General features: G+C 36.0%; 3 protein-coding genes across 8 annotated transcripts; 1 reads left to right on the forward strand and 2 right to left on the reverse strand.

The window, feature by feature from the left end:
* The first annotated feature begins 354 nt into the window (after positions 1-354).
* Positions 355-1,558, forward strand: LOC110867343 (beta-1,4-mannosyl-glycoprotein 4-beta-N-acetylglucosaminyltransferase). Its single transcript, XM_022116418.2, has one exon. It carries the CDS (start codon positions 395-397, stop codon positions 1,469-1,471), a length of 1,077 nt encoding a protein of 358 aa, XP_021972110.2. The 5' UTR covers positions 355-394; the 3' UTR covers positions 1,472-1,558.
* Positions 1,559-2,590: 1,032 nt separating this feature from the next.
* Positions 2,591-10,273, reverse strand: LOC110868663 (SUPPRESSOR OF GAMMA RESPONSE 1). The gene is made up of 6 exons (XM_022117894.2): positions 10,133-10,273; positions 7,560-7,692; positions 7,277-7,463; positions 5,812-6,290; positions 3,873-4,184; positions 2,591-2,961 (listed from the first exon to the last, which is right to left on the reverse strand). The coding sequence occupies exons 1-6, from the start codon at positions 10,138-10,140 to the stop codon at positions 2,908-2,910; spliced, it is 1,173 nt and encodes a 390-aa protein (XP_021973586.1). The 5' UTR covers positions 10,141-10,273; the 3' UTR covers positions 2,591-2,907.
* A 10,900-nt stretch (positions 10,274-21,173) lies between these two features.
* On the reverse strand, positions 21,174-27,678 carry LOC110868662 (ALA-interacting subunit 1). Of its 6 annotated transcripts, none has more exons than XR_002552634.2 (10): positions 25,539-25,667; positions 25,353-25,444; positions 25,211-25,267; positions 24,894-25,009; positions 23,823-23,898; positions 23,584-23,732; positions 22,861-22,961; positions 22,719-22,774; positions 21,985-22,123; positions 21,174-21,475 (listed from the first exon to the last, which is right to left on the reverse strand). XR_002552634.2 is itself a non-coding variant. In XM_022117893.2 (8 exons), the coding sequence occupies exons 1-6, from the start codon at positions 27,460-27,462 to the stop codon at positions 25,660-25,662; spliced, it is 474 nt and encodes a 157-aa protein (XP_021973585.1). In that variant the 5' UTR covers positions 27,463-27,678; the 3' UTR covers positions 25,115-25,267; positions 25,353-25,444; positions 25,539-25,659. The 6 variants fall into 6 exon arrangements, 1 of the variants encoding a protein (XP_021973585.1); XR_002552633.2 differs by having other exon boundaries at positions 22,861-23,010; XR_004862746.1 differs by having other exon boundaries at positions 22,861-23,732.
* Positions 27,679-27,939: the final 261 nt, after the last annotated feature.

Consider the following 27,939-nt stretch of genomic DNA (forward strand, 5'->3'; position numbering starts at 1 on the left):
TTTTTGTGAATTGATGAAATTGTTTGTCAAACATTAATTTTAAACGAAAAAATGGTGCTTTTAAGGTTTATAATGTATGATGATATAGATACACCACCAGGTGACGTCATCATACTGACCGTGTGACAGCACGTGACGTCATCATACAGACCGTGTGACAAGAGAAAATGGTCATACAGTCTGTATGATTTGACAACACCAACTCATACGGCTTTTGTAAAACATTGTGGCCGGTATGATAAGCAAGTCTAACACGTCCAATGACCATTTTCCTCTTGTCATTTGTCATACGGCCTGTTTGACCATTTTGACCATACAGCTCGTATGACGTGTGTGGATAGTATGTTAGTGGTGTTTATTTAGCTTCCCCTGTGATTTGCAGGTGGGAAGCAGAATGTCAAGAATCCGATGTATGATTCGAGGTTTAGAACTAAAGACATTCATAATTGGATTCGTTATAATTCCGGCAATCGTGACCGGAATATACCTTCACGGCCAGAAAGTCACCTACTTTCTCCGCCCCTTATGGCAGTCACCACCCAAACCCTTCATTCACATGCCTCATTACTACAATACAAATGTAACAATGGCTTCTTTATGCAACCTTCATGGATGGAAGCTTCGAGACTACCCGCGAAGAGTCTACGACGCCGTTCTATTCAGCAACGAAGTCGACATGCTTACGATCCGGTGGAAAGAACTTTACCCTTACATTACTCAGTTTGTGCTTCTTGAATCCAACTCCACATTCACAAGCATACCGAAAAAATTAAACTTTGCGATCAATCGCGAAAAGTTCGAGTTTATCAAGTCGAGATTGACTTATGGGACCATTGGTGGCCGGTTTAAGAGCGGGGAAAACCCTTTTATCGAAGAAGCGTATCAACGGGTAGCTCTTGATCATCTTTTAAGGATTGCGGGGATCGAAGACGACGATCTTTTGATCATGTCGGATGTCGATGAGATACCGAGTGCGCATACTATTGATCTTTTGAGATGGTGTGATGGTCCACCACCTATTGTTCATTTGAATTTGAACAATTATTTATACTCTTTTGAGTTTAATTTAGATCATAAAAGTTGGAGGGCTTCTGTTCATCAGTACCAAAAGGGGACAACCCGATACGTGCATTATCGACAGAGCGATTATCTGTTGGCGGATTCGGGTTGGCATTGCAGTTTTTGTTTTAGAACAATTAGTGATTTTGTGTTCAAGATGAAAGCTTACAGTCATACAGATAGAGTGAGGTTTTCTCATTATCTTGACCCGAAAAGGATCCAGAAAGTGATCTGCAGTGGCGCGGACTTGTATGATATGCTTCCGGAAGAGTACACTTTCCGGGAGCTAATCGGGAAAATGGGCCCCATTCCTCATTCGTATTCCGCGGTTCATCTCCCGTCGTATTTGTTAAAGAATGCTGATAAGTACAGGTATCTTTTGCCGGGAAACTGCATTCGGGAAGACGGTTGAGTCTTCCGATGTGGTGTTTTAGTCCCCTGCCGCCACAACCCGCCACGACACCACCGTGGTTCTTACCTTAATCTAGGATGTGAAAGTTTTAGTTGTAAACATTTAACTTAACTCTAGATTCAACTGTTGTTTTTTGGTTAGATTATTTATGAAGTTTCTTGGTTTTGTTGGCATCATTCTTACTATACATGGGAGCCATTTTAAGGATGATAAAAACCAGTGGCGGGTCCAAAATTTTAATACACCGTCAACTAAGTTGACATGGGCAAATGGACAAGTCTTGTGCAATGGGTCAAAACGTGTCATTTATCATACGAGTGGGGTCATATCGTCTAACAAAGTGAATCATTGATATTAAGATTTGAGCTATCAACATACATACAATGATATGAAACACTATTGGTCATGAAGAGTTTTCCATCCAACGAAACGAGTGTTATCGATGCTAATAGCATCGAGCACACATTTCTTAACGGGTCATAACAGGTAACATTTTCAGCAATAACGTTATTTCAATAAAACTAGGGATTTTGATCAGGTTGAGCCAAGTCAACACCATGTCAAACTCGAGCTTAAAACTAAAACCCAATTCATTTTTTGCATATTTGACCCGTTTTAACCCAGCCCTTTTTGGCCCCCACTTATCAACTCAACTCGATTATCGGTTAAAGGTTATTAGTAATAATAGTTGTTAATAGTAAATAGCATCTATACACATTTAAAAAAAAAAGATTTTATTCATGAATTTAAGGTTTTTTTATGCAATTAGTCTATACGCATTTAAAAAAAAAATTATTCATGAATTTAAGGTTTTCTTATGCAATTAGTGAAGGTTACAGCCTCAATTAAAATGCCTAAAAATCGGTTTTTAATATTTAAAAAAACTAATTGTCGCTATTTCACGCTTATGAATGCTAAACATCAGATAGCGATGATCCAACGCTATGCTACGCTATTCACTATTTGACATCTATGTATTAATCAGATAGCGCTAAACATCTATGTATTAATCAACTCGAAACTTTCAAGCCCGACTTGACTTTGAACCTGTTTAACATGTCAATTTTTTAACCTAAACACAACTGAAACAAACTAATTTACAAAGTAAACGGGTCAAAATTCACAAAAGTACTTTACATTAAGTTAAAGATGCCCACATGACAAACACCATTAAACCATTAGAGTTACTAGATACCATTACATATTTGCTCTATACAATACACAATATTTTAAACTTTTAAAGGCCATGAACAACATATAGCAAAATCGGAGATCATCGATGCTTTGCTTATTAGTATCAGTTTCAAACAAAGCTATTTAAAAACCATAACTCCATAGCATCGTCATAGCATACCTTCAGTTACTTTTAGGGATTTGAAACATAAATAACCAGGCGCGACAGAAATATCCCACGATGACCAATCAAATTTCATTCTTTACAACCGCTCTAACCACCCAAATATGCTGTCTTGTGATGAAAACTGCAAGTCCTGCATGCATATTTCAAACACGAAAGTTTTAGAATAAAGTCTGAATAGCACGAAAGTTTCAAAACAAAGTCTAAACGCACGCTTTGATTGTGATTTTGTGTGATCAATCAGTTATAATATAAAAAAGACCCACATTTGTATCATTTAAGATAAACTAGTATTTTGACCCGCCACGCGTTGCGGCAGCGACGAAACTTAAAGTAACTCAAACTTATACCATCAAATATTTGACCTGACTCGCTTTCGAACAAAATTTACGTCAAAACGTAGACCAACTGAAAACACACATGAAAATAAGCATGATGATGTATTATATTTGACCTAACTCACTACCAAGAAAATTTACGTCGAAACGTAAACCAACTTGGAACTATAACAAAAACTACTTAAAAATAAGGACGTAAAAAATAGTTTTTATTACGTTAAAGAATGGTACCACGCGTTGCGGCGGAGTCGAAACGTAAAGTAACTCGAATTTATACCGCCTAGTGAAAACATATTATATTTGACCCGACTCATTTCCAAACAAAACGTAGACCAACCAAAAACTTACATAAAAATAAGCACAAAAACGTATTATATTAGACCCACGTACAAAATAAGCACGTAAAACTCAAGGGGGGTCAAAATGACATTTTACAAAGTTTTTCGAAAGCTGAGGGGGTGTAAGTGGCAATGCTAAAAGTTGGAGGGTTGAATACACAAACAGGAAAAAAAAACATGTGTTGGATGGCATTGTTGTAAGTTTGGCAAAGAAATAATCAGAAAATGACATACAGAAAATGATTATCCAAACATTCAACGCCAACGATTACAATCACAGTAATCGGATAATCGGTTTCAAAACGGAGATCCAAACACCCCCTTCCCATATTAATATTATTATTGCATAGAAAGGATAGCAGGCTTACAGCAAGGTTAAAATCCGGTAGACTACTAAAGTCCAGATTCTCAAGATCATCAACTCCGGTACTTGCACCCCTACTGGTACCCGGTGCACCGTCAGCATTAACATTAAATCCAGATTTACGTCCATTATTCAGCCTTGAGTCACCAACAGGCTCATTAGTATCAAGATTCTCATTGCAGAACAACGAGTCATCAAATGCATTTAAATCAACCGCTTGTGAATCATCTTCCCATACGGGTAACTCCATATTATCCTTATTTTCAACATTAGAAGATGACGGAAAGGACTTCTGCTCAACGCACCACCCAGACTCCTAACACAACATTGAACAAAAACAGTCAGCATTGTCACAACAAAATACCGGATACTTGTAACAAAATAAAGGGTGCTAAGATGGGTAGGTCAAGCAGGTTAAGCACTAAGCAGTTAATGCGGTAAAATATCGAATATCGGTCAAGGACCGATATTTGAAATATAGGTTATCACGGTGGGATATCAGTAATTTTAACATCATGCTGAATTTATATATATAGCAATTTAACACTAACAATTCAGGGGGAGGTTAAAGTACAATATTCCTTAACGTATGAGCGTACGATACGAATTTATGCACGTTATAAAACTCAAAACCCTAATCACGCATGTTGAAAAACCATAATCACGCATGTTGACACAAAACATAAACTCGGAACACTTGATTCTCCGGAGATCATAAACTCGGAATCTACTTCACAAACTCGGAACCTTCATTCAATATGCGTAATTATCTTTCAACGTGCATAAAAGATCATAAACTCGGAAATCTACTTCACAAACTGGGAACCTTCATTCATTCACAAACTCAGAATCTTCATTCTTTCAACATACGTAATTTCACAACGTACACTCGTACGTTAAGCAATATTGTATTTTACACTTTCACAACAATTCAGTATACTTTCCTACCATTAACAAATTAACCTTTTGCACCTTGCAAAACACTTACAATTGTAGCAAGTGGGAACTGATTAAGACTTAAAACACTAACATTTGACACTAACAATTAATAATTAAGACTTAAAACACTAACATTTAACACTAACAAACTAACATTTAACACCAACAATTAACACGTAAGACATAAAGCACTGATAGTAGCAATAAGAAGAAAGACGAATGATAGAACTAAGAAGAAAGGTATTGATATCGGAAAAATCGGTGAAATATCGCCGATAATAACGGTACCGATATTTTGAGTTCTGACAGATATTTGACACCAATATTTTACATGGGGGCCAATAACTGATACATCACCGATATTAACTGCATAGGTTAGGCAATGGATTTGGGTTTAAACTGATCAAAATAAGCCACTCAAGTATATAACATGTTATTTATGCTGATAAATATTCTTCTAATTTACTCATTAATTAAACTTTATATATACCAATTTAGCTATGAATTAAATTAAACATTTTTGTACAAACAAAAAAAAAATTTGAATAAATGTTTACGCACTAAAGGTAGACTTTGGCAACTTTTAACCTCTTTAATCCGTTTACTGTCTTAAATTTTTTTATATAAACTCTTTAATATGCATCACAAACAAAATCTAAAGTAAATGGGTCAAAAATATTAGAAATGTATAAACTTAATTATATTTGTATGTACTGTAATTATCAACATTACGTTATTTAGGATAATATTAAGAATAATCCGATGGTTATGATGTGGCGGATTTGGGAGTTGTCATCAAACGGTTTTTGGCGCCAAATAACTTCCAACCGTCTCCATAACAGTTTCGTAGGAATGTATATATATGTATTAACCGGAACACTTTTCTGGTACCAAGATATCAAACACTTATTCTACATCGTTGTTATACTGTTCATTCAAATCGTGTACGAGAATATTGTTCGATATCCAACAAAAACTGACACAAGTAAGAAGAATATACCAACCTGTTGAACATTATCAGTGGTGACATCATCAGGAGAAACGGATTTTCCCAACCTACGTGGATCCGGAGCGTCAGTTTTCGGAGTTCTCGGACTTGTTGAGCTCATCAACGCATCTATTTTTTCGATCACAACACTATCCACTTTCTCAACCTCTTTCTGTTGCTGATAGAATACCTTTGCAACCACATATTCACCCTCTTTTTCATCTTCAACGGTTCCTAAATGATATTGATGCATGACCCAGTTCAATTTACTAGGTTTTGAACCCCCGCTAGCGGCCCCGTAAAGGACCATTATCTTCTTGCACCCTATTTGAACTCCGTTTTGCATAACGGCTTTTGTCTTGCCGGTCTTGTGCCAACGAACGTCTTTGGCCGAGTTAGATTCTTGGCAGATCTTGCGACGTTTTCTTTGACCAGTTGTGTATGCATTTGTGGTCCTGTAAAAGAAATAAGCACTGTTTCCGTCTTTTCTAGCACCTATAGTATAAGGTCAAATAAAGTCAAAAAATGTTTTGGTCAACTCAAAAGGTCAATTCACAAAACGATGAACTAAAGTCACATTTATATACCAATTACTGGGTGCAAACGAGCCGAGCTGCTCGAGATCGGATCGATAAAAAGCTCGAAACGAGCCAAGCCTTATCGAGCCTGAGCCGAGCTTGAGCCTAAAATAAAGCTCGTTTATTTATCGGGTCCGAGCTCGTCAAGCCTTATCGAGTCTTAGTGTAATAATAGTTTTATTAATATTTAATAACATTTACCTCTTATTTAAAGTTGTCTAGTAAACGAGTCTAGACGAGCTTATTTAAACTTGTTTACAAGCCGAGCCCGAACCTAAAAATAAGCTTGTTAAGTAGACAAGCATGAGCCTGAGCTTCACTTATCGAGCTCGCGAGCCTAAACGAGTTTATTATTTATATTATTTTTATTTAATATATTATTTAAATAGATAATAAGCAAGTTGAGCTAGAGCTTGAAAAACTATCAACGAGCCGAGCTCGAGCTATGAAAACAAAGCTCAAACCAAGCCAAGCTCAAGCTCTCATAACTTGATCGTGCACCCTTAAAACCAATTGACCTACAGAGGCTTTTACTTATAAAATGGGCCATTCATGTTATGTTTCATCTCTAACGGGTTAAACAGGTAAATTATATAATATTAGCTTAATAGAAAACAGATCAAACGGGTCGCAAGGGTTGAAAGTCACCCAAGGTATTCTATAATGCATAAAGCCCCTTAAATCATTTTACTCAAATATTGGAATATTGTTAAAATAATATGAAATTATGAATGTTTATAATCACATTTGAACAGGTAGACCAAACCAAAGAACCAAACCTGCAACAAAAAAAAAGTACCATCGGCCTGAACCTATTTGGCCCGTTACCCAACCCGTTTGACCCACCGACATTTACATCTCTAGTAATTACCACAAACATTACATAACAAGTACTCTACTCACCAGGAAGATTTTCAGGGTGTTTGTAGCATATTCCTTCATCTACATCAAGCGTCGGGATGAATTCATCAATAAACTGGTGCGGCATTACATTCCCGACCCCACATTTGGCCGCCAAATGTTCTAAGAGCTCGACATCGGTCGGTTCGAATTTCACACCTGCGGGAAGCCCGGGCCACTCTACCGCCACCTACGATATGAAATGCATACGAGTGGTGAATTTTGTGATTTTGTATTTATGAAATAAAGACGTACGACTGATTATGGAAGTTGGAAGCTTTCTTACGTCACTATTGTCGATCTTGTAATGACATTGGGGGCATTCTCGGTTTGCACCGCAGTCCTTAAGTTGATGTACCAAAGGAAGACTAGACGTTTTGACCTTTCTTGCTATACCTCTACCGTCAACAATCCAACTTCTACAATGATCAAAAGATAGATGATATTAGTCGCATAATTTAATTTCAAACGAAACGCAATTGGACAAAATGAATGTTGTAGTAGTACCCACTAATGTGGTGCTCAATGCATTATAAAGATCATCAAATGGAAAGTTTGATGTATGTTTATTGAATAAACCATTTGACTAGTAGTCAAATATCTCAAATGCCTCATTAACTTCAAACGAGCATAACTTGGCCTAGAAGTGGAGTTACGTGGCCCATAAAAAGCAGACGGGGGCCAGATCATATGGCAACCAGCCATAGGCGGTTTAGCCCAAATTTCGAACCCAAATTCGATCAATTAACATAACTTACACTTCTATTAACGTTGGTTTTAAAAAGTGACAGGCGCACAAAAGCGACGAGGTCTAAAGTTGAGGCGCAAAGCGCAAAAGCGGTGGGCTTTTCGTACCCGAGGCGCAAGGTGTTTATATAATTTTCTTATATATCCTATACATATCCCATAGGTTTTTAGCTTCCTTTAACCAAAATATAGCTATAAATACCATTTTACTTGCATGTACAAGTAAAAAAACCCAAAGTACAACATTTTTCTGCAGTATAACGCCTCAAATACATGAGGCGCGCGCCTCAGGCCAAAAAGCCCCCAAAAAAACCCTAAAATCTGCGCCTTTTGGGCGCTTCTTGTAATTACACAAGGCGCTGAGCGAAAAAGCCCCAGAAGCTGCGCCTCGCGCCTCAGCCGCGCTTTTTAAAACCAAGCTATTAATGTATTCAATTTCAACATTTAATTCCTAATTTTAATTTCGAAAATTGAGCAAGAACTCCTTACAGAAGGGCAACACATGTAATGGTTTGATTATTCAGCTTTATATCAAAGTTTCATTAGAATTCTATCAACAGGCAAAAAAAATCCCATTTTTATTATGCAACTAACTCATAGTTATTAAAGGCGTTAGGCGCACTTAAGGCGCATAGGCCTCGCCTAGGGCCTAGGCGCAAGGCGCAAAAAAAACGAAGGCCTGAGAAAAAAAAGCGCACAACAAAAAAAATTAAAATATTTTTATATAATAGAAAATTAATACTATTCTTTAAATAAAATAAATTAAAGCTATTATATAACATTTACTATCATCTATTTAGTCCCAAAAGTTATAAAATGCTAGTTTATTAGTGTAGAAAAGTAGTTTCGTTAGATAAAAGTAGAAATCTTGCTGGAATCTTGCCAGAATTTAGAGAATTTTGCTGAAAACTCTTAAGAATCTAGGAATCATGCCGGAATCTGCGCATGAACCATCACCTAGAGAATTAAAGCGCAATTGCCTCGCCTCGCTAGGAAATTGGGCCTAGGCGCAAGAGGCGATGGCTTTTAACAACCATGAACTAAATATAAAAAGGTGGAATAACACATTTAAAGATCCAATGACAGATGGTAGAAATTGTAAATTACCTAATCCCCAAACATGTAAGATTAATAATGCAGTAAGTAAACAACCATCTACACAACCCAACCTAGAAATCATCTGATCAAATCACCTAATACACACACACCGGATGAGAAATTTCTTTTTTTACCATACCTACCGAGCACATACGGTACAATATTCGGTTTTAAACATAGCTCAATTTCGGTATCAGTACTTGGCGATACGTGACTTTTAACAATATTGTACCCATAGTTGTTAATGGCGAATAGCGACAAATAGCGATAGGGTACCTACATGCTACATAGCGAATAGCGATAAATAGTTGTCTGATACACTAGAAATAGTTCGCTTTGTGCTCATTGCATACCAACTGGGGTAGCCCAGTTGGCCACCGACACCCACCTCTTACCAAGAGGTACCGGGTTCGATTCTTGGGGCGAACATAGTACCCTCAGGCGTCGGCTCGGCAAGGGTATTTACTGCCAGGCTTGTCGGGTGGTGGCTTGGGAGGGGTTATCCCCTCCGCGGTCAGGGGTACCGTGCATTACCCTTTTTTTTACACTAGAAATAAAAATTTAAAAACATTTATATGTATATTATATCAAAATACTCTTGTATATATGCTATTTTACATGTATATTTAACAAAAACCTAAAATCCAGCTATTTATAGCGATATTTAGTTGCTATTTATATTAAAATTAAATAAATAAATAAAGTGTTGTTATTCTCACTATCAATCGCTAAAACCCTAATAGCCACACTAGACCTATACGCTACCTAGCGCGCTATAGCAATCACTACGATCGCTATTGACAAATGAGAACTATGATTTTATCATACCGATACCAACCAATAATCAAATACACAAAATAAACCAGCTGGATGCTAACATTAAAAATCTAGCAACCAAACCCTAAGTAATGATCGCAGATGTTGATCGAAAATCCACCTCAACCCCGTTTAATTAACAACGAAAAAGATGATAAATCAAGAGGCTTTTTACATTAATAACACAAAATCACTTACTTTGCCATTATTGGAAACTAAAATCGATTCAAGATTTGACGGAGAGAGACGGTAACGGTGACGGAGACGATTGGTATTCTTACGGGTGAAAATATCGCAGTTTCCCCTCTTCTTCTTCTGTACTGAAGCAAGTAAGTAATATTGTAGTGTTGGAGAGAGTGTCAACGCGTGGTTAATGTAGGCGCGTGAGAATGGAAAAAGACGCATATGAGCGGGAAATTATAGGTGTGGATCCGAGCCTCAGGTTTGGTCGTGTTACACGTTTTTTTAATTTTATTTTCACGACTCGTGTAAATTAATAACGCTTTTAGGGCTCAAACGAACCCAACGGACACGAACATGACTTTGTTTGTGTTTGTTTGTTAAGAAATATATGTGTTTATAAACATTTACCGAATGAGGTTTTGTTTTCATTTGTTACGGAAATGAACTTTTTGTGTTCGTTTGTTAATTTTAGGCAATGAAAGTTGATGAATAAAAACAAAAAACAAATGAACACAAACAAGCGCTCATGAACAAAATATATAATAATACACTGACACTTATTAAATATTTTATTTGTCGGAATATTGAAGTATTTAAATAAAATATAAAAACTAAAAACACTAATGAACTATCGCACACAAACGAACACGTTACTGGACTTTCACGGACATAAATGAACGAAAGCGGCGCATGTTCGTATTCGTTCATTTAACTAAACGAACGGAAATTCTTTTTCGTGTTTGTTTGTTTAATAAACGAACGAACACAAACGAAATTCCGAACCAAACGGTACACAAACTGTTTGCCGAACGTTTGGTTCATTTGCAACCCTAAACATTTTCTACGGTCTTAATTACGGTGTTTGGATCGCTATTGTCGAAACCTGTTGTATCAGCTAATCATCATATGACATCTTATCTTCCTTGATAGGACCCGTTATGAACCCACATCGGTAAACACTACCAGCCCATTGTACCCATATCGCCTAATTGAGCCATCAGCACCTGTGTACCCGTTGAACCCAATGTACCTACGAGCTCTAACTGGCACCGGTAAACTTGAAAAGTATCATATTTTTTATAATACAAGTTTTCAAAATATACTCTCTTTTTTTCAATGTATAATGTTTTTTCAAACATGATATAAAAAATGTGATATTTTAGCAGAGTTTATATAAGATAGATAAAAAGATTCTAAATTGATTTGAACAAATATGAATACTTATAACAATAATAACATGTCCTTTTACAATAAAGTAATAATTGGAAGACATTAAGCATAATTATATAAAACTAAAAATGAACCTTTGTATTTTATTTAAAATAAATCATTTTATAATCTGAAAAGAATATAACATGCGATAAAATAAATAAACGGAATGAATTGTAGAAGCTTAAGGTTAAATTTTTAATTGCCTGTTAGTTTTTAAATAAGGCTAAACAAAATGTTTTAAATAGAATTAATTATTAACACTTTACCAAGCCTAAACCCGAACCTATTTTGTGTAGCACTAGAACCAACAGTTTGTAGGACCAAGAAGTCAACTTCTTCTCCAAGTAATATACATGGAGACCTGGCCACAACTTAACAAAAATGTAGCCCCTAAACTTTGTCAAATTACACAAACGACCCCTAGATTGTTCTTGGATCCAGTTTGTAACAACTTGTTGAAAGAGACAAAAATTGTAACTTTTGGTTCTATAAAGGCAACACACAAATGCAAAATTTAAGCATATTGCTTTTAGATTATGTGGGAAAGATTCCAACTACATGTGTAAGTGGAAGAGAGAAAACATCACCTATACATAGGTTATATAAATAACATACACAACTTAGTGCCAAGTTAAAAATGTGGGATCCGATAGGACTCACGACCACCAAATCGGGTGATTTAATTTGTACCATTTGGGATTTTGAGAATAAGGTTAAACAAGATAAATTTACCGGCCACTAGTAATGGGGTTTTATGTCTATAAAGAAGATGTCATTTCACGCTTTCTAACCATTCCCCAGTGGCGTTATATAGCCATTTGTGGTTTTGGCGTTTTTGTAGAAATGCTTGGTCACACCGATGTGGAGTTTGAGAAATTAATTATTATATTTTTTGGAATTAATAGCATATTTAAATAAAAGCAATGTAAACGTTGCACATTAATTTCATTTTCATTTTAATTTCTTTTTTATTTCCTATATAAAGTACACCAAACTCAGTCATACTTCTCAATTTTATAAAAATTCATTTTAAAAGTTTCTCAAAGTTTTAAGAAATGGAAGATTATTCATCATCATCAACAAGTGAGGATAGTACTTCTTCGTATTCATATGAGATCGATGAGGCAATTAGAGGTGCGGTTGAACTCATGGTGGAATTTATGGCACATGTTAGTCATCCTCCATTAGGATTCACAAGTATACAAAAGTGTACATCTGCGATACGTGTGATGGCATACGGTACCGCAACCGACACATGGGACGAGTACTTAAAAATGGCTGATAAAACATCGAGAGACGCTGTAGAACATTATTGTCATGGTATAATTTGTTTATCCAATTTTAATAATTATTTTTTACTTGTCATTTATTTATAATTTATCAACTATTAGCTTATATTTATTTATATATTAAATTTTAAAGGTATAATTGAGTTATACGGTAAAAGTTATTTAAGAAAACCGACATGGAATGATTTACAACGCATATATGATGTACATGAAGAGGTACATGGTTTACCCGGTATGGTTGATAGCATAGATTGTATGCATTGGTCATGGGCTAACTGTCCAACCGCTTGGCGAGGTGAACACACATGGGGAGACCAGAACCGTCAAATATTCTTCAAGCCGTTGCATTATACGATCTATGGATTTGGCATGCGTTTTTCGGTGTTGCTGGATCAAACAAAGACATCAATGTTTTTTAACAGTTGGCTATCTTGGAGGATCACATAGCCAGTAACGCACCTGTGGCTTCATTTTTTTTTTTTTTTTTTTTGCTAATGGAAATGAGTACCCACACAAATATTTTTTGGCCGATGATATTTATCCGGAGTATACGATTATCGTAAAACATTAAGAGACCCCATTGACGCAAAAATAGTTCATTTTAGAAAAGTACAAGAGTCGTTAATGAAAGACATCGAAAGGGTTTACGATGTTCTTTAGGCACGTTGGCATTATTTTGAGGAATCCATGTCGACTCTTGACAAAGGACAAAATAAAAGATGTTATGTATGCTTGTATCATCGTACATAATATGATTTTAGAGGACGAGGGCAAATGTCACACCCCAACCGATGGCGGAATCATCGGGGCATGGCACTGAGCGAAACAGATTCTCCAGAAGTTTCCATAACAATTATTGTTACTACTCAATTTATATAATACGTCCCATACCGTACCTTAAATAGCAAACAAATTATTACAAATAACCTCAAGTCAAATATTCTGTTCCGACAACTCAGATTTTAAATATAAAAATCGTTCAAATGCTTCTAGAGACTCGATCTGCAAGATTTACAGACAACTATGCTCTAAACGCTTATTCTAAGCTCGTTTTTGTCACACCCCAACCGATGGCGGAAACATCGGGATGAGACGAAGTGTGTATAGATTGTTAGAGACGTCATAACACTATATGACAATATTTAATTAAATTCAAATTTCATTTCAAAATACTAAATTGTCAACAAGGTTCAAACAAAACAACAACATGGTTTCAACATAAATCATAACAATAAAAGATAAATTAATCTAGGTGTGTATCTAGTCCACCCTAAATCTCGTTTCATCTTTAGTCCATACTTCAACAATTAACCTGCAACATGTATTAAAATAGAGTTCAATGCAAAAGCAAAGGCGAGTATACAAGTTTGACTACATAGCATAATAGAATAAAAACTCATATCCAACATGTAACATAGTGATTAAATTTACTAGCGATGCAATTTTTGGCGTACTATATGATCAAACCCAAGAATACAACGCACAATAGCCTAATCCCAATAGTTTAGCGGGATAGAAATGTTTAACTCAACAATACCCAATTAGATTAGCGGGCGGGGCGTTAATCCTATAGCGCTATAATTGTTAAGGTGGGCTAGCAAAGTTAATGAGCATATAACGTTACAAATCGTTCATAGAGCATACAAGCATAGCAATTGATCACAATAGTTTCATGTTTCGTTCATAGATAGAGTATGTTTTGTTTTAAGCATAAAAGTTTGTTTTGTATAATCATACATGTTGCATCCCAAAGTGTAAAAGGGAAAAAGGGATCGAGTATACTCACCTTGGTTGCGTTGCGGTTTCTTGTAAATTACGTACGAGTAAGATTGGGAAAAAGATCCAAGGGAACGAACAAGAGTGATTATCCTAGATGTTTAGAATAACACATAACGAACTCATTAACATAAGTTAAATGATATTCCAAATGTTTAATGGTTCACAATTTAATTATCTAGAATTTGTAATTTATGTCATTAATAACTTATGTCACAAAAGAATTTCAAAACAAACAATTAATTTATTTGGGTTCTTATAAGTAACTCTAAACCTTTATGTTATATAAAAAAATAAAAAAAAACAACAACAACAATAATAATAATAATAATAATAATAATAATAATAATAATAATAATAATAATAATAAATAATAATAATAATAGTAATCGGTCTAAAAATAAAGCCAATTTTATATTCAATGCATGTCACGAGTAGTGTTTATATGAAACATTTTCCATAGTGAAAATAAGTAATATTAGGTTAGTTTAGTGTGCTTTTCTAAAGTTTCCTACAAGAGGGTTCATAAATATATTTACTATGATTCCATCACTCCATGTAAGTTTTATAAATACTATATATATATTTATAGATTAACCAAAAAAGATTATGATATTGCGAGAGTAAAAATGGGTCGAAAACTTATGATATTGTAAAATTTAAAAGGATTTATATATATAAAAAAATAGAAAAAAAAAGCAAATAACATCCCAACCACTAGTCTGCTTCTATCAGATGTGATGTTATTTGGTTATTATTATACTAAAGAACATACCGACGTCGTCTTCTTCGTTCCTTTTTAAACAATACGTAAATTGTTTAACTGGTTATTCAAAGATTTAGTTCATTATAATAAGATGTGCATTAACTGTTGGAATTCTTCTTCAATATGGAACATGAATTTACATGTATGTATAGAAACTATACACTCCATTTACCATAGCATTAGATTTAGTTAAATGAAAGTTATGATTCCAAGCTATATTTCATCTTCTTTGTTATAAACCAAAACTAAACCCACTGTTAACATGTTCTATACTTTTGGTAATTATCAAAATGATTGAAATTCTTTTAGATTCATGTGTAGTGAAGCAAAACGAAAGGAAACAAGAAAATTATACCTAAACGAACGAACAGAGGACTTCGATGTTTTCCGGCGACGACTGGATTCTCCGGTTTGTTCTCCGATCTCTGGCGGCTCCGACGTGTTCCAATGAGTTTCGTTCTTCATTTAAAAAAAACACAACGAACAGAACCAACAGTTTTTGTTTTATTTCGCTTCTATGATTGCGACAGTTTAACAAGAAGGTAAAACAAGAGTAGATCGAAACGAAGTAAAGGAAAGAATCGATACCGAGACGTTGATTGGAAAGTTCCGTCGAACTCCGTATAGCTCCGGTCGTCTTCTCGGTTTTCGGCGGTGTTACGAGTTTCTCCGGCAAGTGCAGGTTGTGTGAAAAATGTTATGATGGTATGTGGGAGTGGAACCGTGATGAAGGCTTCGGTTTTATCGAGTTCACGCGTCTCGCAAGTTTGGCAATGAATTGCTGATTGGTTGTATGTGTGTTAAGAGCGAGTCCAAGTTCTTGATTTGCACCGAAAAAGGGAACGCGTAATAATCATTGTCGATTACCGAGGCATCGGCAAAATCAATTAAAAGAAAAGGTAACGGCAGATCAAGTTGTGTTTGGGCGGCACTCTTGATTATCTTTTTAGTTTAGTGTTTTAAAAAAATTACAATAAAGTCTCTTAACACTACAGGTTTATACTAACTGACACTAACGGAGTTATAACTTAGATTAATTAGAAAATTCTAACTTGATTAACTAGCTTATACCAAACTTTATATTACAAACTATTAGTTTAAATATATAACTAACTAGTTATATAAATAACTATATATATATTTGAAATATTAAATAATTTCATTTTATTAAACAGATAACTATCATAACCAAGCCCATTTTAGAACGTCAACATTTAAAGAAATGTTAAATAATTTAATTAATTACATAAATAGATGACTAAATTAAATCCATTCTGCGGTTATTTATTTTGCGAAGCTTTCGGGTTTCAAAGATTAGGATTCTAATTCAAAACGGGTCGGATTTTGAAAACCCATTTTAACGGATGTTACAGTTTTCCTAGCAGATACGCATCTTAATTGCCTGTCACATACGTTAAAATAAAGTCAATACATATAATGTAAAGGTGAGCATACAAGTTTGATAATAGCATATAGAGTTCGAAATAGTTTACGCATAACCAGCACGTACACAGAGGAAAACGAAGCATGTTAATTATCGACATGGATCTATCGATACCAATGACTGCGGGTTGACTGCCCGAGGCAGTTCGCAATACATGATTACCACCGTAATCCATGTAAGTAAATTGTCCTTAACAACCCCCGTGTGAACGGGTGCTGAGTCCAAACTATAGTACTATCGTCGTTAAGGCAGGTAGACAACATTCCACGTGTAAACATAACAACAAGCATTCATTTAGTCATGTAATACATGCGGTAACAGTTAGCGTTTAAAGTAATTGAGTAGTGTGTTCGATTGTGTTTTAGAATAAGTAACGTATGTAGCACCCAAAAGTGCTAAAGCAAAAAGGGTTCAAGTATACTCACAGTGATTGATGGATTGAAGGGAACACTTGAGAGTAGGGTTAGCCTGAATAGTTCGATAGCATGACGATGAATATCGCGTAAGATGGAAACAGGTGTTGGAGGGTCGGACAGCCTGGTCGATCGGACGGTAGGTCCGATCGGACGGCTTGATCGTTCGGTTAACCAGTCTGTTCGGACAGTCTGTCCGGTCGGTCGGTAGGCAGATCGGATGAACTGTTCGAGTGGATTGTTTCTTCCTTTGAGAATGATGTGTTTGTGTATGATGGTTTGACTTTTGAAGTTTTCGTTGTAGCATTTGAAAACATTGAAGTATCCTTACCTTTCAGGTCGATCGATCGAATGGACCGTTCGATCGGTCGGCTTAACCGATCGGTTAGGTACTTCAACAACAAGTTCTTATCAGGGTGTCACCTGGTCGGACGGCTCGACCGATCGGGTGGCACTCCAATGCGTTGAACAAGTTGAAAATCGATTAAGTGTTGAAGCATAGTATCTCATGATCCGAAGAGTAATTCAAATCAGACCGTAGTCCGATCGAACAACATTTCGTTCAATACTAGGCTTCATGAAATTGTCAATGTGTGGGGCCATGTGCTAGTCGATCGGCTAGCCTGGTCGATCGGCTGGCTTGTCCGATCGGCTGGGATGTCCGTTCGGACAGTCAGCCCGATCGGTCAGCTTCCTGACCTGGTCGGCCTGTTCGTCTAACACTTGGCTGTTCTGATTGTTTGACATTATATCGAGGTATTTTGACAACGAGTTGAACCATAGAACCCTCGTTCTTGTTTGTTTCTCCTTATCGGATAGGAATCACCCAAACCCGGCCGGTGAACTGTTCAGAACGGAGTTTAACGTTTAACCCGAGGTCGGTGAACCTCGTGGATAGAATCCGGATCTTGAGTCGTGCAAGCACCGAAATGATTAGCAAGTCGGCACAAGCTCCGTTCCTATCGGTTTGAAGGCATTTAGTGTAAAAGAGTTGAAAGAAAGTTGGAAAATCCATCTTTCAATCCTTTACACCGTGTAAATGTTTAGATCTATGGAAGATCCTTGTTTGTTTATGTGGAAATCGGCTAGATTTGGTGGATTGAAGCCGAAACATGAAGTTCTTCAAGAACACCATGATGACATCATCCTGGAACACTTGAATCTTGATGATTTCACAGTTAGAAATCAAGATTTGAAGGATAGAAAGGTGTAAGAGTGTGTATAAATCAAGAAAGTACAAGATTTAGGATGAAATCTTACCGGAATCGGAAGGAATCTGAGAAAAGAAGGGGAGCACGAGCTGGTCGGTCAGAACTTTTCGAAAGTGGTAAAGATGACAATGACAGGGGTATTTATAGGCTTCCAAAAGAGGAAAGGGCTGGCCGATCGGCCAGGCATCCCGATCGGACAGCCTGTCCGAGTCCGATCGGCTGGGCCGTTTGATCGGCTGAGAGCCTGATCGTTCAGCTGCCTGATTCGAGTGTTCGATGCGACGATTTTCGATATTTCGATTTCGATTGCGATTGATGAGAATACGATAGAGTTTCCTATTCAATTTACTTTTAATCCCAACCACTATATCTAACATACAATCACCTATGTCTCGCGCTGTCTTTTCGCCACCAATTATCATAATTCGATTTCGATTGAGTTCGACTAAGTTTCGAGTTTCGATTGAATACCACACATAACATAAAGTAGACATGCACAAGTAACACATAAAGCACACACACACGTATATTAACACCAAAATTCGCATAATTCGAGTCTCGAGTTTGATGATGATTTGATTTGATTAGCTTGATCATTGATTGATTGACTTTATCGCATTGTTACTTCCTACTATTCACAGCCGTAAAACGATTCGCGTCGATAAATAAACTTTGATTAATTTGATTTTAGCATATACTCCACATAATACAACTAATGAAAACATAAAATAGGCTAGATACAGTCAAAGGAGTCAATCTTGACTTTGACTTTGACTTTGACTTTGACTTTGACATTTGGTAACACGGGGTGTTACAGCAAAGCAATTTGCCATGATTATGATCCATCACATGTAGAAGCACAAACAAAAACGGTGAGTATGGAACAAAGATTAGAAAATGCAGCGTTAATGCGTAGCAGGGAAGCACCTAATTGTTTAATGCGGATTTGATTGAGCATGCTTGGATAAGACGTACAATTGAAGATGATTAGTTTTTATATTTTAGCATGTTGATTATTTTTTAAGTGTTTTCTATTATTAGTTATTTACACACTTTTTAATGAAATATTTGTTTTATTGTTTTCATTGTGTAGTTCCTATGATTTTATTATTTTCAACTTATTGTTTTAAATGAGAACAATATTGATTTATTGATCTGTTTGGTATGGAGTTATAGAATGGACGAGGGAATGCAATGGATCATTACTATTCGATATCTTGTTTAATTACCATGTGGGAATGAAATTAATTATTATTGTGTATTGTTTGGTAGGCAAGAAAAACAAAGGAATAAAATCAGCGTTGAGTGGTGGTGGTCGGTGGTAGTGATTGTGGGTGGTTATAGGTGGCGGTGAAGGCGGCGGCGACGGGTGGCGGCGACGACCGTCGGTGGTGGTTGGTGGCGTCGGAGGTGGCGGTGGGTGGCGGCGACAGTGGTTTGTGGCGGTGGTGGTTGTGGCGTCGACGGTAGTGGTAAGTGGCGGTGACGGGTGGCGTTGGTGGCGGCGGTGGGTGGCAACGGTGGCGGGTGGTGGCGGTGGTGGTGGTTGTCGGGGTGGCGGCAGAGGCGGTTATGGGTTGCGACTGAAGGCGGCAATGGCGTCGGTGGTAGGTGGTGGTGGCGAAGGTGGTGGGTTGTGGTGTTGTTGATGAATGGTGCAAATTCCATAGCCTTTATCATAGCCGACCTAGATTCCTAGCCTAATATCAAGATTCGGTACCTGCGATTCAATCTTTTGAAAATACGCCAGCTTTCACTGGTAAATACAATTAACCGACCCGTTTTGAAAATAGTTTTTCAAAGGGGTTTTATAGATAGAGAAAACTCGTAGGTAATCATTTAATATTACTTGAGTTTTTAACACCCTTGTAGATTGTAAAGGGTTTAGGATATGGTTCGTAAGGGACCTCAAACGCATAGGTTATTTATAACACCATGTGGACCACAAGGGTATAACCTTACGGTCCGTAAGACCCTCAGTATACCATAAATTTTGCCTTAATGGCATATTTAGCCCCTCAACTTATATTTTTAGGCCCTTTTTAATATTTTTATGATTTTTAACCATTCCATTCAATATTGTCAATTACGTGGAAGGTTTCTAGACATGTGTCATGCTAAGATTTGATCTGAAATTTTTGGGGTGTTACATTGTTGTTTAAATTGAATGATGCACATTTAGTTAGACCATGGAATGTACCTGAGATAGTCTAAACTGATCGAGCATGCTTTGGATGTTTGTTTTGACCAGGGAATGAACATGAGATAGTCATGTTTGACTACCGAATGAACCTAAGATAGTCGAACCTGTGTTTCACAATTAATTGGAAGTTTTGCTTAGAGAACCTGTGTAACATGAATTGGATGTTTTGCTTAAATAACATGTGTTTTAATAGCAGCCAGCATGAATTAGATGTTTGTTTATTTGACAAATTTTGGTTTTAGACCTTGAAATGAATATGAGATAGTCTAACATGTCTGCCTTATAAATGTAATTGCCTTTCATGTATTGGATGTTCTGCATAGATAACTTGTGTTTACCCTAAGGATGGGCTTTTTTCCCAAATACCCGTACTCGTACCCGTACCGTACCCGTATCCGTACCGGTACCCGTATCGATTTTAGGTATTTGGTACATGTATCGGTACCCAGTTTTATTGATTTTGGTATTCGGTACTTTCGGTATTGGTACGGGTACGGGTAAAAACGGGTACTGGTACCGAATTTAAGGTAGACCTTTAAAAGTTTTTTTTTTTTGTATTATGTTTTATTTTGTACTAGTGCTAATACCCGCGAATTTCGCGGTGTTGAGAAATGATATGTTTTCTATTGTTTGAAAAAAAATTACGTTTATACTTAGTCTTGAAACATAAAGAGTAGATTACAAATTGGCCCTATGATGCTGCTAAAATAGTTAGGTTAGTTGATTTTTAGCTTATTGGATGTGTGCTCCGCAAATGACTTTTTATAATGATATGCATCTTAGTTCTATCACTTATATAGCAAGAAATCCAATCGGAACCCTTGATCACTAAATCTTTAGTTCTATACAAATCACCACGCTTCATGGCCCCTTTGAGAAATGTGTCATGTATACCATAAAGGTTCGTAAATATGTGGTATGTGGTCTTCATCTTTCAAACCACCAAAATAAGTTTTCTTTAAGAGGGGGAAGTGGTGGAGGTTGTGCAGTATTAGCCTCAACACAGTAGCCCATTGTAGGGAAAAGAATCCTCTTCATGGGTACCTAACACAAAGTAGCAGGGTAAAGTTAATAAATTAGGTTAAGGGTAAAGCAAATGAATTCAGTTAAACATATTATGATATCGCTTCACAAAAAAAAAAAAAAAAAAAAAACGATTTAACATTACATTGCAACCATGAATTGAGGGGGTATTATAGATTTACATGTTAATGCACCAACTTTCCTTTTATAGATAAATAACCAAGAATACATATATTTTGATACGGATGATTGATATAATAATCTAAACCTTTTAAAAAAATTACTTTTTTGACCTGATATTGCTAACAATGATTTTTGCTACAAAACTACATTAAAGCCTAACTTTGTTATTTAGAAACTTATGAGATAATATAAGTGTTAATATTGATCAATCAGTGTTAAACCTAAAACAGACTCATCTATGGTGTTTGTGATCAGAGTTGACATGTTAGTTACTTGAGGAAAAAACAAACAAATAGTGAATCGGGTCACCCAAATCTGACATGTCCAAAAATATACATAGTTTTTACCTGAACTCGTGTTGACAGTTGACACGTTAGCCAACCCATCCAACTTGTATTGTTTGTACTCTTTCAAGTAGTATATTGTGGAAAAACAACATAGCATTCCTAGCTCTTTTTTTTTCACATAACACGGCTCGAGCACACTCTGTAGCCAGCAAGGCCAACAAACAATGAGTACCGGGTTACCATCAATTGAACCATAACTAAAAGGTCATATGGGGTCTGCTTGTGTCTGGTTGGTGGCTAATATGGAACAACGACCATGTTAATAACTACCCCTTGAATCTTTGATGGCAATTGTCTCTTGTTTCTTCCATAATGTGTTGCTGTCGCAACTTGATTTTCAAGTTAACTGGACCATTTTTGAACCTCATATTAATATATCCTTATTATGTCTATCAAACTAAATGACACAACAATATAATCTAAAATAAAACAATTAATCAAAGCGAAAAGCGAACTCTTTTTTTATCTCAACAAAATGGCAGAACCCCTCATAATCTAAAATAATTATTTTAATTTTAAATTATTAACTTTTGGGAAAAAATTAATAATACAATAAAATTCGGGGTGAACGGGTCGTGTTCGAGTCACCAAGTGAATATTCGGATCGTGTTCGGGTTCGTGTAAATTTTTCGAGTTCGGGTTAGGATGAACTCGCCAACCCGCGAACACGGCCCGTTTAGCACCCCAAGCAAACGATCAAAAATCACAAAAAGGAAAGAAAAATAAAGGTGTACCAAATAACCGTAGTCGTCGTAACCGATGCACTACCACCTACACTACCCAAATCCAGCTGCATAATAAACAAACAGAAAGTGTCTATAAATTTAAGAAACCAACATCTAGGACAGAGACATTTATCATAAAGGGATTGATTACCTATAGTTGGATGGTGCTATTACGTCAACTAACTCATTCGTTGGCATAGTGAAATATGATTGTAAAAAAGTTTAAGCCTCAAACCAATGTTAGGATTGAACCTGAAATCGTAAAAATAAACATGCAGTGTACTTGATACAACCAAATTCCCTGCCAAGTATACAAATCATGTTGAGATTATAGTTTTTAGGGCCTATTTTTTCATTTAATTTTTTATACAAAAAATGTTTGTACATATACATCTATATATACACACACTCTGTTCAGAATTACTTGAACCAAATTCCACTTCAACCCATAATAGTGCCAATAGCTGAAACCAATCCAAATTTCAATTTTTTTTTTTGTAAACATTACTTTCGATCCTAGCCAAACATTCAACAAAGTTAGTAGGCGTACATGAAGTACAGTGAGCTAAGATGTGTAAATTAAAAGATAAGTTCTCTTTTAACATGAACTGTGATATATTGCAGAAGAATGATGGGAATAAATGTAATTGTGCACTATGGAAATTTTAACTAATCATAACCCAAAGTAAATAGGTACTGTAAGTGGGCATAATTGCATACATTAATCATATACTTAGGAGTTAGGATGATCTTACTTGTAACCCTTTTTAGCGAAACGGTTTTCATTTAGAAAACAAAATCAAAATCACGATCACATAAAATTACTGTTGCAATGAAAAAACAAAGCGAAGACCAAAGATCAAAGGAAACATACATTGCTAGACGAAACAATAAAAATCGCCATGAATGGAGGCCATGTCTCAACGTCGGAGCGATGTCAGCCGTCCCACCCAGAGTTGACTTGTCAACCAAAGCATCTATTGTTTGTACTCTTGGCTTTTGTTTATCAATAGCCGCTTCAGCCTGTAAACACCACCATCATTACCAAGTGAAGTAGCTTTGCTTTCAGCATCAATCGCATTACAACACATTATGTTACATGCAAAGACTGACCATCAGGTTCATGTTGACTATTCAAACTGATCTGATCGACAGGCTCTTGTATGCCATCATCTCCCTTCAACAGCCTCTAAAGCAACTCAATCAAATACAAACACAAAACAAATCAGCAATCAACTCGGTATAAATGTAGGTTTTCGAAACAATCGAAACCTAATTCACACATATACACAAACATAAATCCAACAAATTAAATATATATATATATATATATATATATATATAGGGAGAAGATCATGCGAGAACCACCTCTTATTGTGAGAACCGCGAGAACCAATGTGAACACACCAAAAATGCCTAAAAATAGCTAAAAATCACATAAAAATTTTTTTTTGATTTTTTTAATATTTTTTAGGTTAAAATCGCTACTTTTCGAATCAAAAAAAAAAAAAATTTTTTTTAATTTTTTTTTTTTAAATTTTTTTTTTTTTTTTGCTTCGAAAAGTAGCGATTTTAACCTAAAAAATATTAAAAAAATCAAAAAAAAATTTTTAGATTTTTTTAGATTTTTTTAGATTTTTTTAGATTTTTTTAGGTTTTTTGGGGGTTTAGTTTTTAGCATTTTAGCTTGGGTGGGGGGGGGGGGGTTAGGTTTTTGGGGGGTGGGGGAGGGGGGTTTAGGTTTTTTGGGGGGGGGTGGGGGTTAGGTTTTTTTAGGTTTTTTTAGCTTGGGGGGGGGGTTAGGTTTTTGGGGGGGGGTTTAGGTTTTTTTTAGGTTTTTTTAGGTTTTTTTTAGGTTTTTTTAGCTTGGGGGGGGGGGGTTAGGTTTTGGGGGGGGGGGGTTAGGTTTTTTTTGGGTGGGGGGGGGTGGGGGGTTTAGGTTTTTTTGGGGGGGGGGGGGGGTTGGGGGTTAGGTTTTTTTAGGTTTTTTTTAGGTTTTTTAGCTATTTTAGGTTGTGTTCACATTGGTTCTCAAGGTTCTCACAATAAGGGTGGTTCTCGCATGAGCTCCTCCCTATATATATATATATATATATATCAAAATCAATAAGGTCTCTTTGAAAGAATCACATTCAAGCAAACATACAGAATAACATATTTTATCAAATAAACAAAAACTTATACCTAATCGCAAAGTGGTATACGGATACTGCTTTAAGAGATGACTCGTCAAATGTGAAATTAACCTTGGCACCCCTTATTCTTGCTCCGGACCAAAAAGAAAGGGTTGTTTCTCTTTCCTAAAGATCACAAAACAAAATTTTGATTTTAAACTCTGCAAAATATAACAGTTTCTACATACAACAATATTTAACATATAAATAAATTAGATAATACGGGATCTACAACATATATGAGTGGCATTCCGAACGAAGGCCGTTATTTTTAAGACCAAATAACAGCTTAACGAAAATAGGGACCGCCCCGTGATCGATAACAACCTTTGTGTTCTCAGAGGTACCAGAAGTAATGTTTGTGAGTGCCCAAGCAGCTTCAAACTAATGTTAAAAGCAAGTAATCAAACAAACATAAATTGCAGTACATCAAGCAGCATTAAAACCAATGGTTTGATATGATGCTGACCTGGAGCTGTGGGAAATCTTCTCTCATCAAGAACTCGAGAAAGCGAGGTACGACACCAGATTGTATGACTTCCTCGATTGGAGGACTCCGTTCTGTGAAATAAAGTTTAATCGGTTCTCCGATTAATGGTTAATGATTGATAGGACTTCTTGAAGAAGAAATAAAATAGAAAAATAAACATTATACCAATTGAGAGCAATTTATGAAATTGAGTAGTTGCATCCAGCTGCAAGTTGTTATCAGTTGAATAGAACCCAGCAACCACAGAAGGTTGTTATCAGTTGAATAGACCCCATTTGCTTCATGTTCAGGCTTTACACGTACTCGTTTCATTCTCATCGCCACGGTTTCTCAATTGCTGATCACGTCGGCTCTTGACATAGCTGCAAACGTAAGTTTTTTTGTGATTAGTCGTTAGACTTATGGAATTTTTGTTTTTAGTAAATAATATATAAGATGGAAATGAAAGAGTCGTTACCTGCGATGATTCTGATAGTAATTGTCAAGCTGATAGCAGACATAAATAGGTTGCTTCATTCTCTTTGTGACCTAATGTTCAGTTCATTTAATTACCAAAATGTTAGATGTTGAATTTAAATTGCACATATCTCTAATCGTGAAGTCACTATTGGAAAGTAACTATTTTAAAACTTACTGTCAATCTTCTAATGCAGGTTTTGCTTGTTGTTGGGTCTTGTATAGATTGAACCTTTTGACTTTTTGTGCCTTGTAGGCAGGCATTATCGTACCGGTCAATAATTTCAACTACCTACTTGAACAAAAAGAAATCCAAAATTACAAACTATTACAACAAAAATGGAAATGTTCATAAAATTAGTAAATTAAAACGGTTTGAATCATACATCACGAGAAGCAAGAAGGGAAGCTACTCCTATAGGTATGAAGACAACTGTCACAAGCATGAGTGCCGAAATCACCTGCAGTAGATTACATAAAAAGAAAGTAAGCTTGGTTCTTTGTCATAAGTCAATGAATAAGAAGCATAAGGAAACATTGAAACAACGATACTTACCCATTTCGGGGTAAGAATTGGCTTGCAAGCCGGAAGTTCTTGTTGTGTAACCATAGAAGGTAGGCTCTCTAACTGCAATTTCATCATCATTTTTAATAGTTCAGATGACAACAATCATGTAAGGTAAATGGAACCATATCATGATATTCAATTGATACATGGCTGTTTGATCTTTATAGCACAGTGTAGCCATTGGTCCTAATATTTTCAGCCATTGGTCAAAGTCGGAAGCAGGGGCGAAGGTTTATTGGTGCCCGAGGGTGCACCCGCCCACCCCAATATTTCGGTTAGAAGTGTATAGGTTCTAGTTTTTCGTCCGGAAATTTTAAAAATTATATAGGATCGCCTCCCCCTAATTATTTTTCCTAAATATTTATACAATATATAAATTAAAGTAAAGTTTGTTACAACTTTTTATATAAGTGATAGGTAGTTTTGTAAATATATTTTAACTCTTATTTGTTTAACCCTAGGTTACCCACCACACAATAAACTTAATCACAAATTTCATGTCTAAGAACGGGTCCTTTGAATGAATGAAATTTTTTAGTTTTATTTGAAACTATTATTATTTGACTTGACCCGAATCGATAGCTGACCTGACCCGAAACATAAAGATAGGAAAAAAAATTTGGGTCCCATCACTTTACGTCCCCTCAAAACTTTTGGTCAAGCTCCGCCACTGGTCTGAAGATAAATGTACAAAACTCATGGTACATGCTACATAGTAATATGAATGGTATATGAAGAGAAAAATATTTACCCACCCTAACGGCAAATCATGTAAATCTTTTCCTGATATATGCATATTTGTTTATCACATTGTAAGAGTTTACCTTAAAAAAAAACAACTTAGCCAAAGTCACCATCTATATGCATAGGGACACATAACAGAGATAATCAAATCAAATGAATCATAATACAAAACCTAACATCAACAAAACCAATGAGATTTGGGTCGCACACTACTAAACTTGATAAATCGAAACTAATTGAATAGTAAAGACTTACCAGAATTGATTTATACACCGGATGCAGAGAAAGAGATGGTTGTACCCATTCGATTTGCGACTTCATTAAGGACACAAACAAATCTTGATTAGAATAAGAAATTAGGTCAGAAGCAACACTTGGAATATGAAAATAGAATGAAGAGCAACCATTCAACCATTAATTTTAGGGTTTTTATATGAAAAATGGAGGGGGTAAGGATTAGCGTGTATAGAAAGATGGAGGCTGGATTGAATAAGGGAAGACGAATAGGATTTTCAGAGAAGAGTGAGGAAGAGAAACCCTAGTTCTTTTTGTGTTTATATATACGATGTAATAATTCGACCCGATTGTAGGTATAAATGGATCCCGTGTGACCCATCATCAAAGAGAAATGAATTGATGTGAGTTTTGGCGGGAAAATGAGCTTTGGAGGCCCTAGGAGGGGGACATGTGTCCCCTAATTAAGGCTTTTATTAGGTTGTATAGATTATGGTATTTATAGTACTCGTATTGATTTTACCTATATGGTACCTGTATCGTATTGGTACTCGTACCAATTTT

Source organism: Helianthus annuus, chromosome 7 (assembly GCF_002127325.2).
Source record: "Helianthus annuus cultivar XRQ/B chromosome 7, HanXRQr2.0-SUNRISE, whole genome shotgun sequence".
Taxonomy (NCBI): domain Eukaryota; kingdom Viridiplantae; phylum Streptophyta; class Magnoliopsida; order Asterales; family Asteraceae; genus Helianthus; species Helianthus annuus.

Bases quoted from the DNA above. Each gene is read 5' to 3' on its own strand.
- LOC110867343 (XM_022116418.2), top strand. From the start codon at position 395: ATGTCAAGAATCCGATGTATGATTCGAGGTTTAGAACTAAAGACATTC.
- LOC110868663 (XM_022117894.2), bottom strand. The intron at 6,291-7,276 runs GTGAGTAGAGTA...CTTATACTATAG, and splicing joins ACACCCTGAAAATCTTCCTG to GTGCTAGAAAAGACGGAAAC. The intron at 2,962-3,872 runs GTAAGCCTGCTA...ATATGCATGCAG, and splicing joins TACCGGATTTTAACCTTGCT to GACTTGCAGTTTTCATCACA.
- LOC110868662 (XM_022117893.2), bottom strand. From the start codon at position 27,462: ATGAAGTCGCAAATCGAATGGGTACAACCATCTCTTTCTCTGCATCCG. The intron at 26,291-26,385 runs GTAAGTATCGTT...AATCTACTGCAG, and splicing joins CAATTCTTACCCCGAAATGG to GTGATTTCGGCACTCATGCT. The intron at 26,122-26,215 runs GTATGATTCAAA...TTGTTCAAGTAG, and splicing joins CCCTTCTTGCTTCTCGTGAT to GTAGTTGAAATTATTGACCG.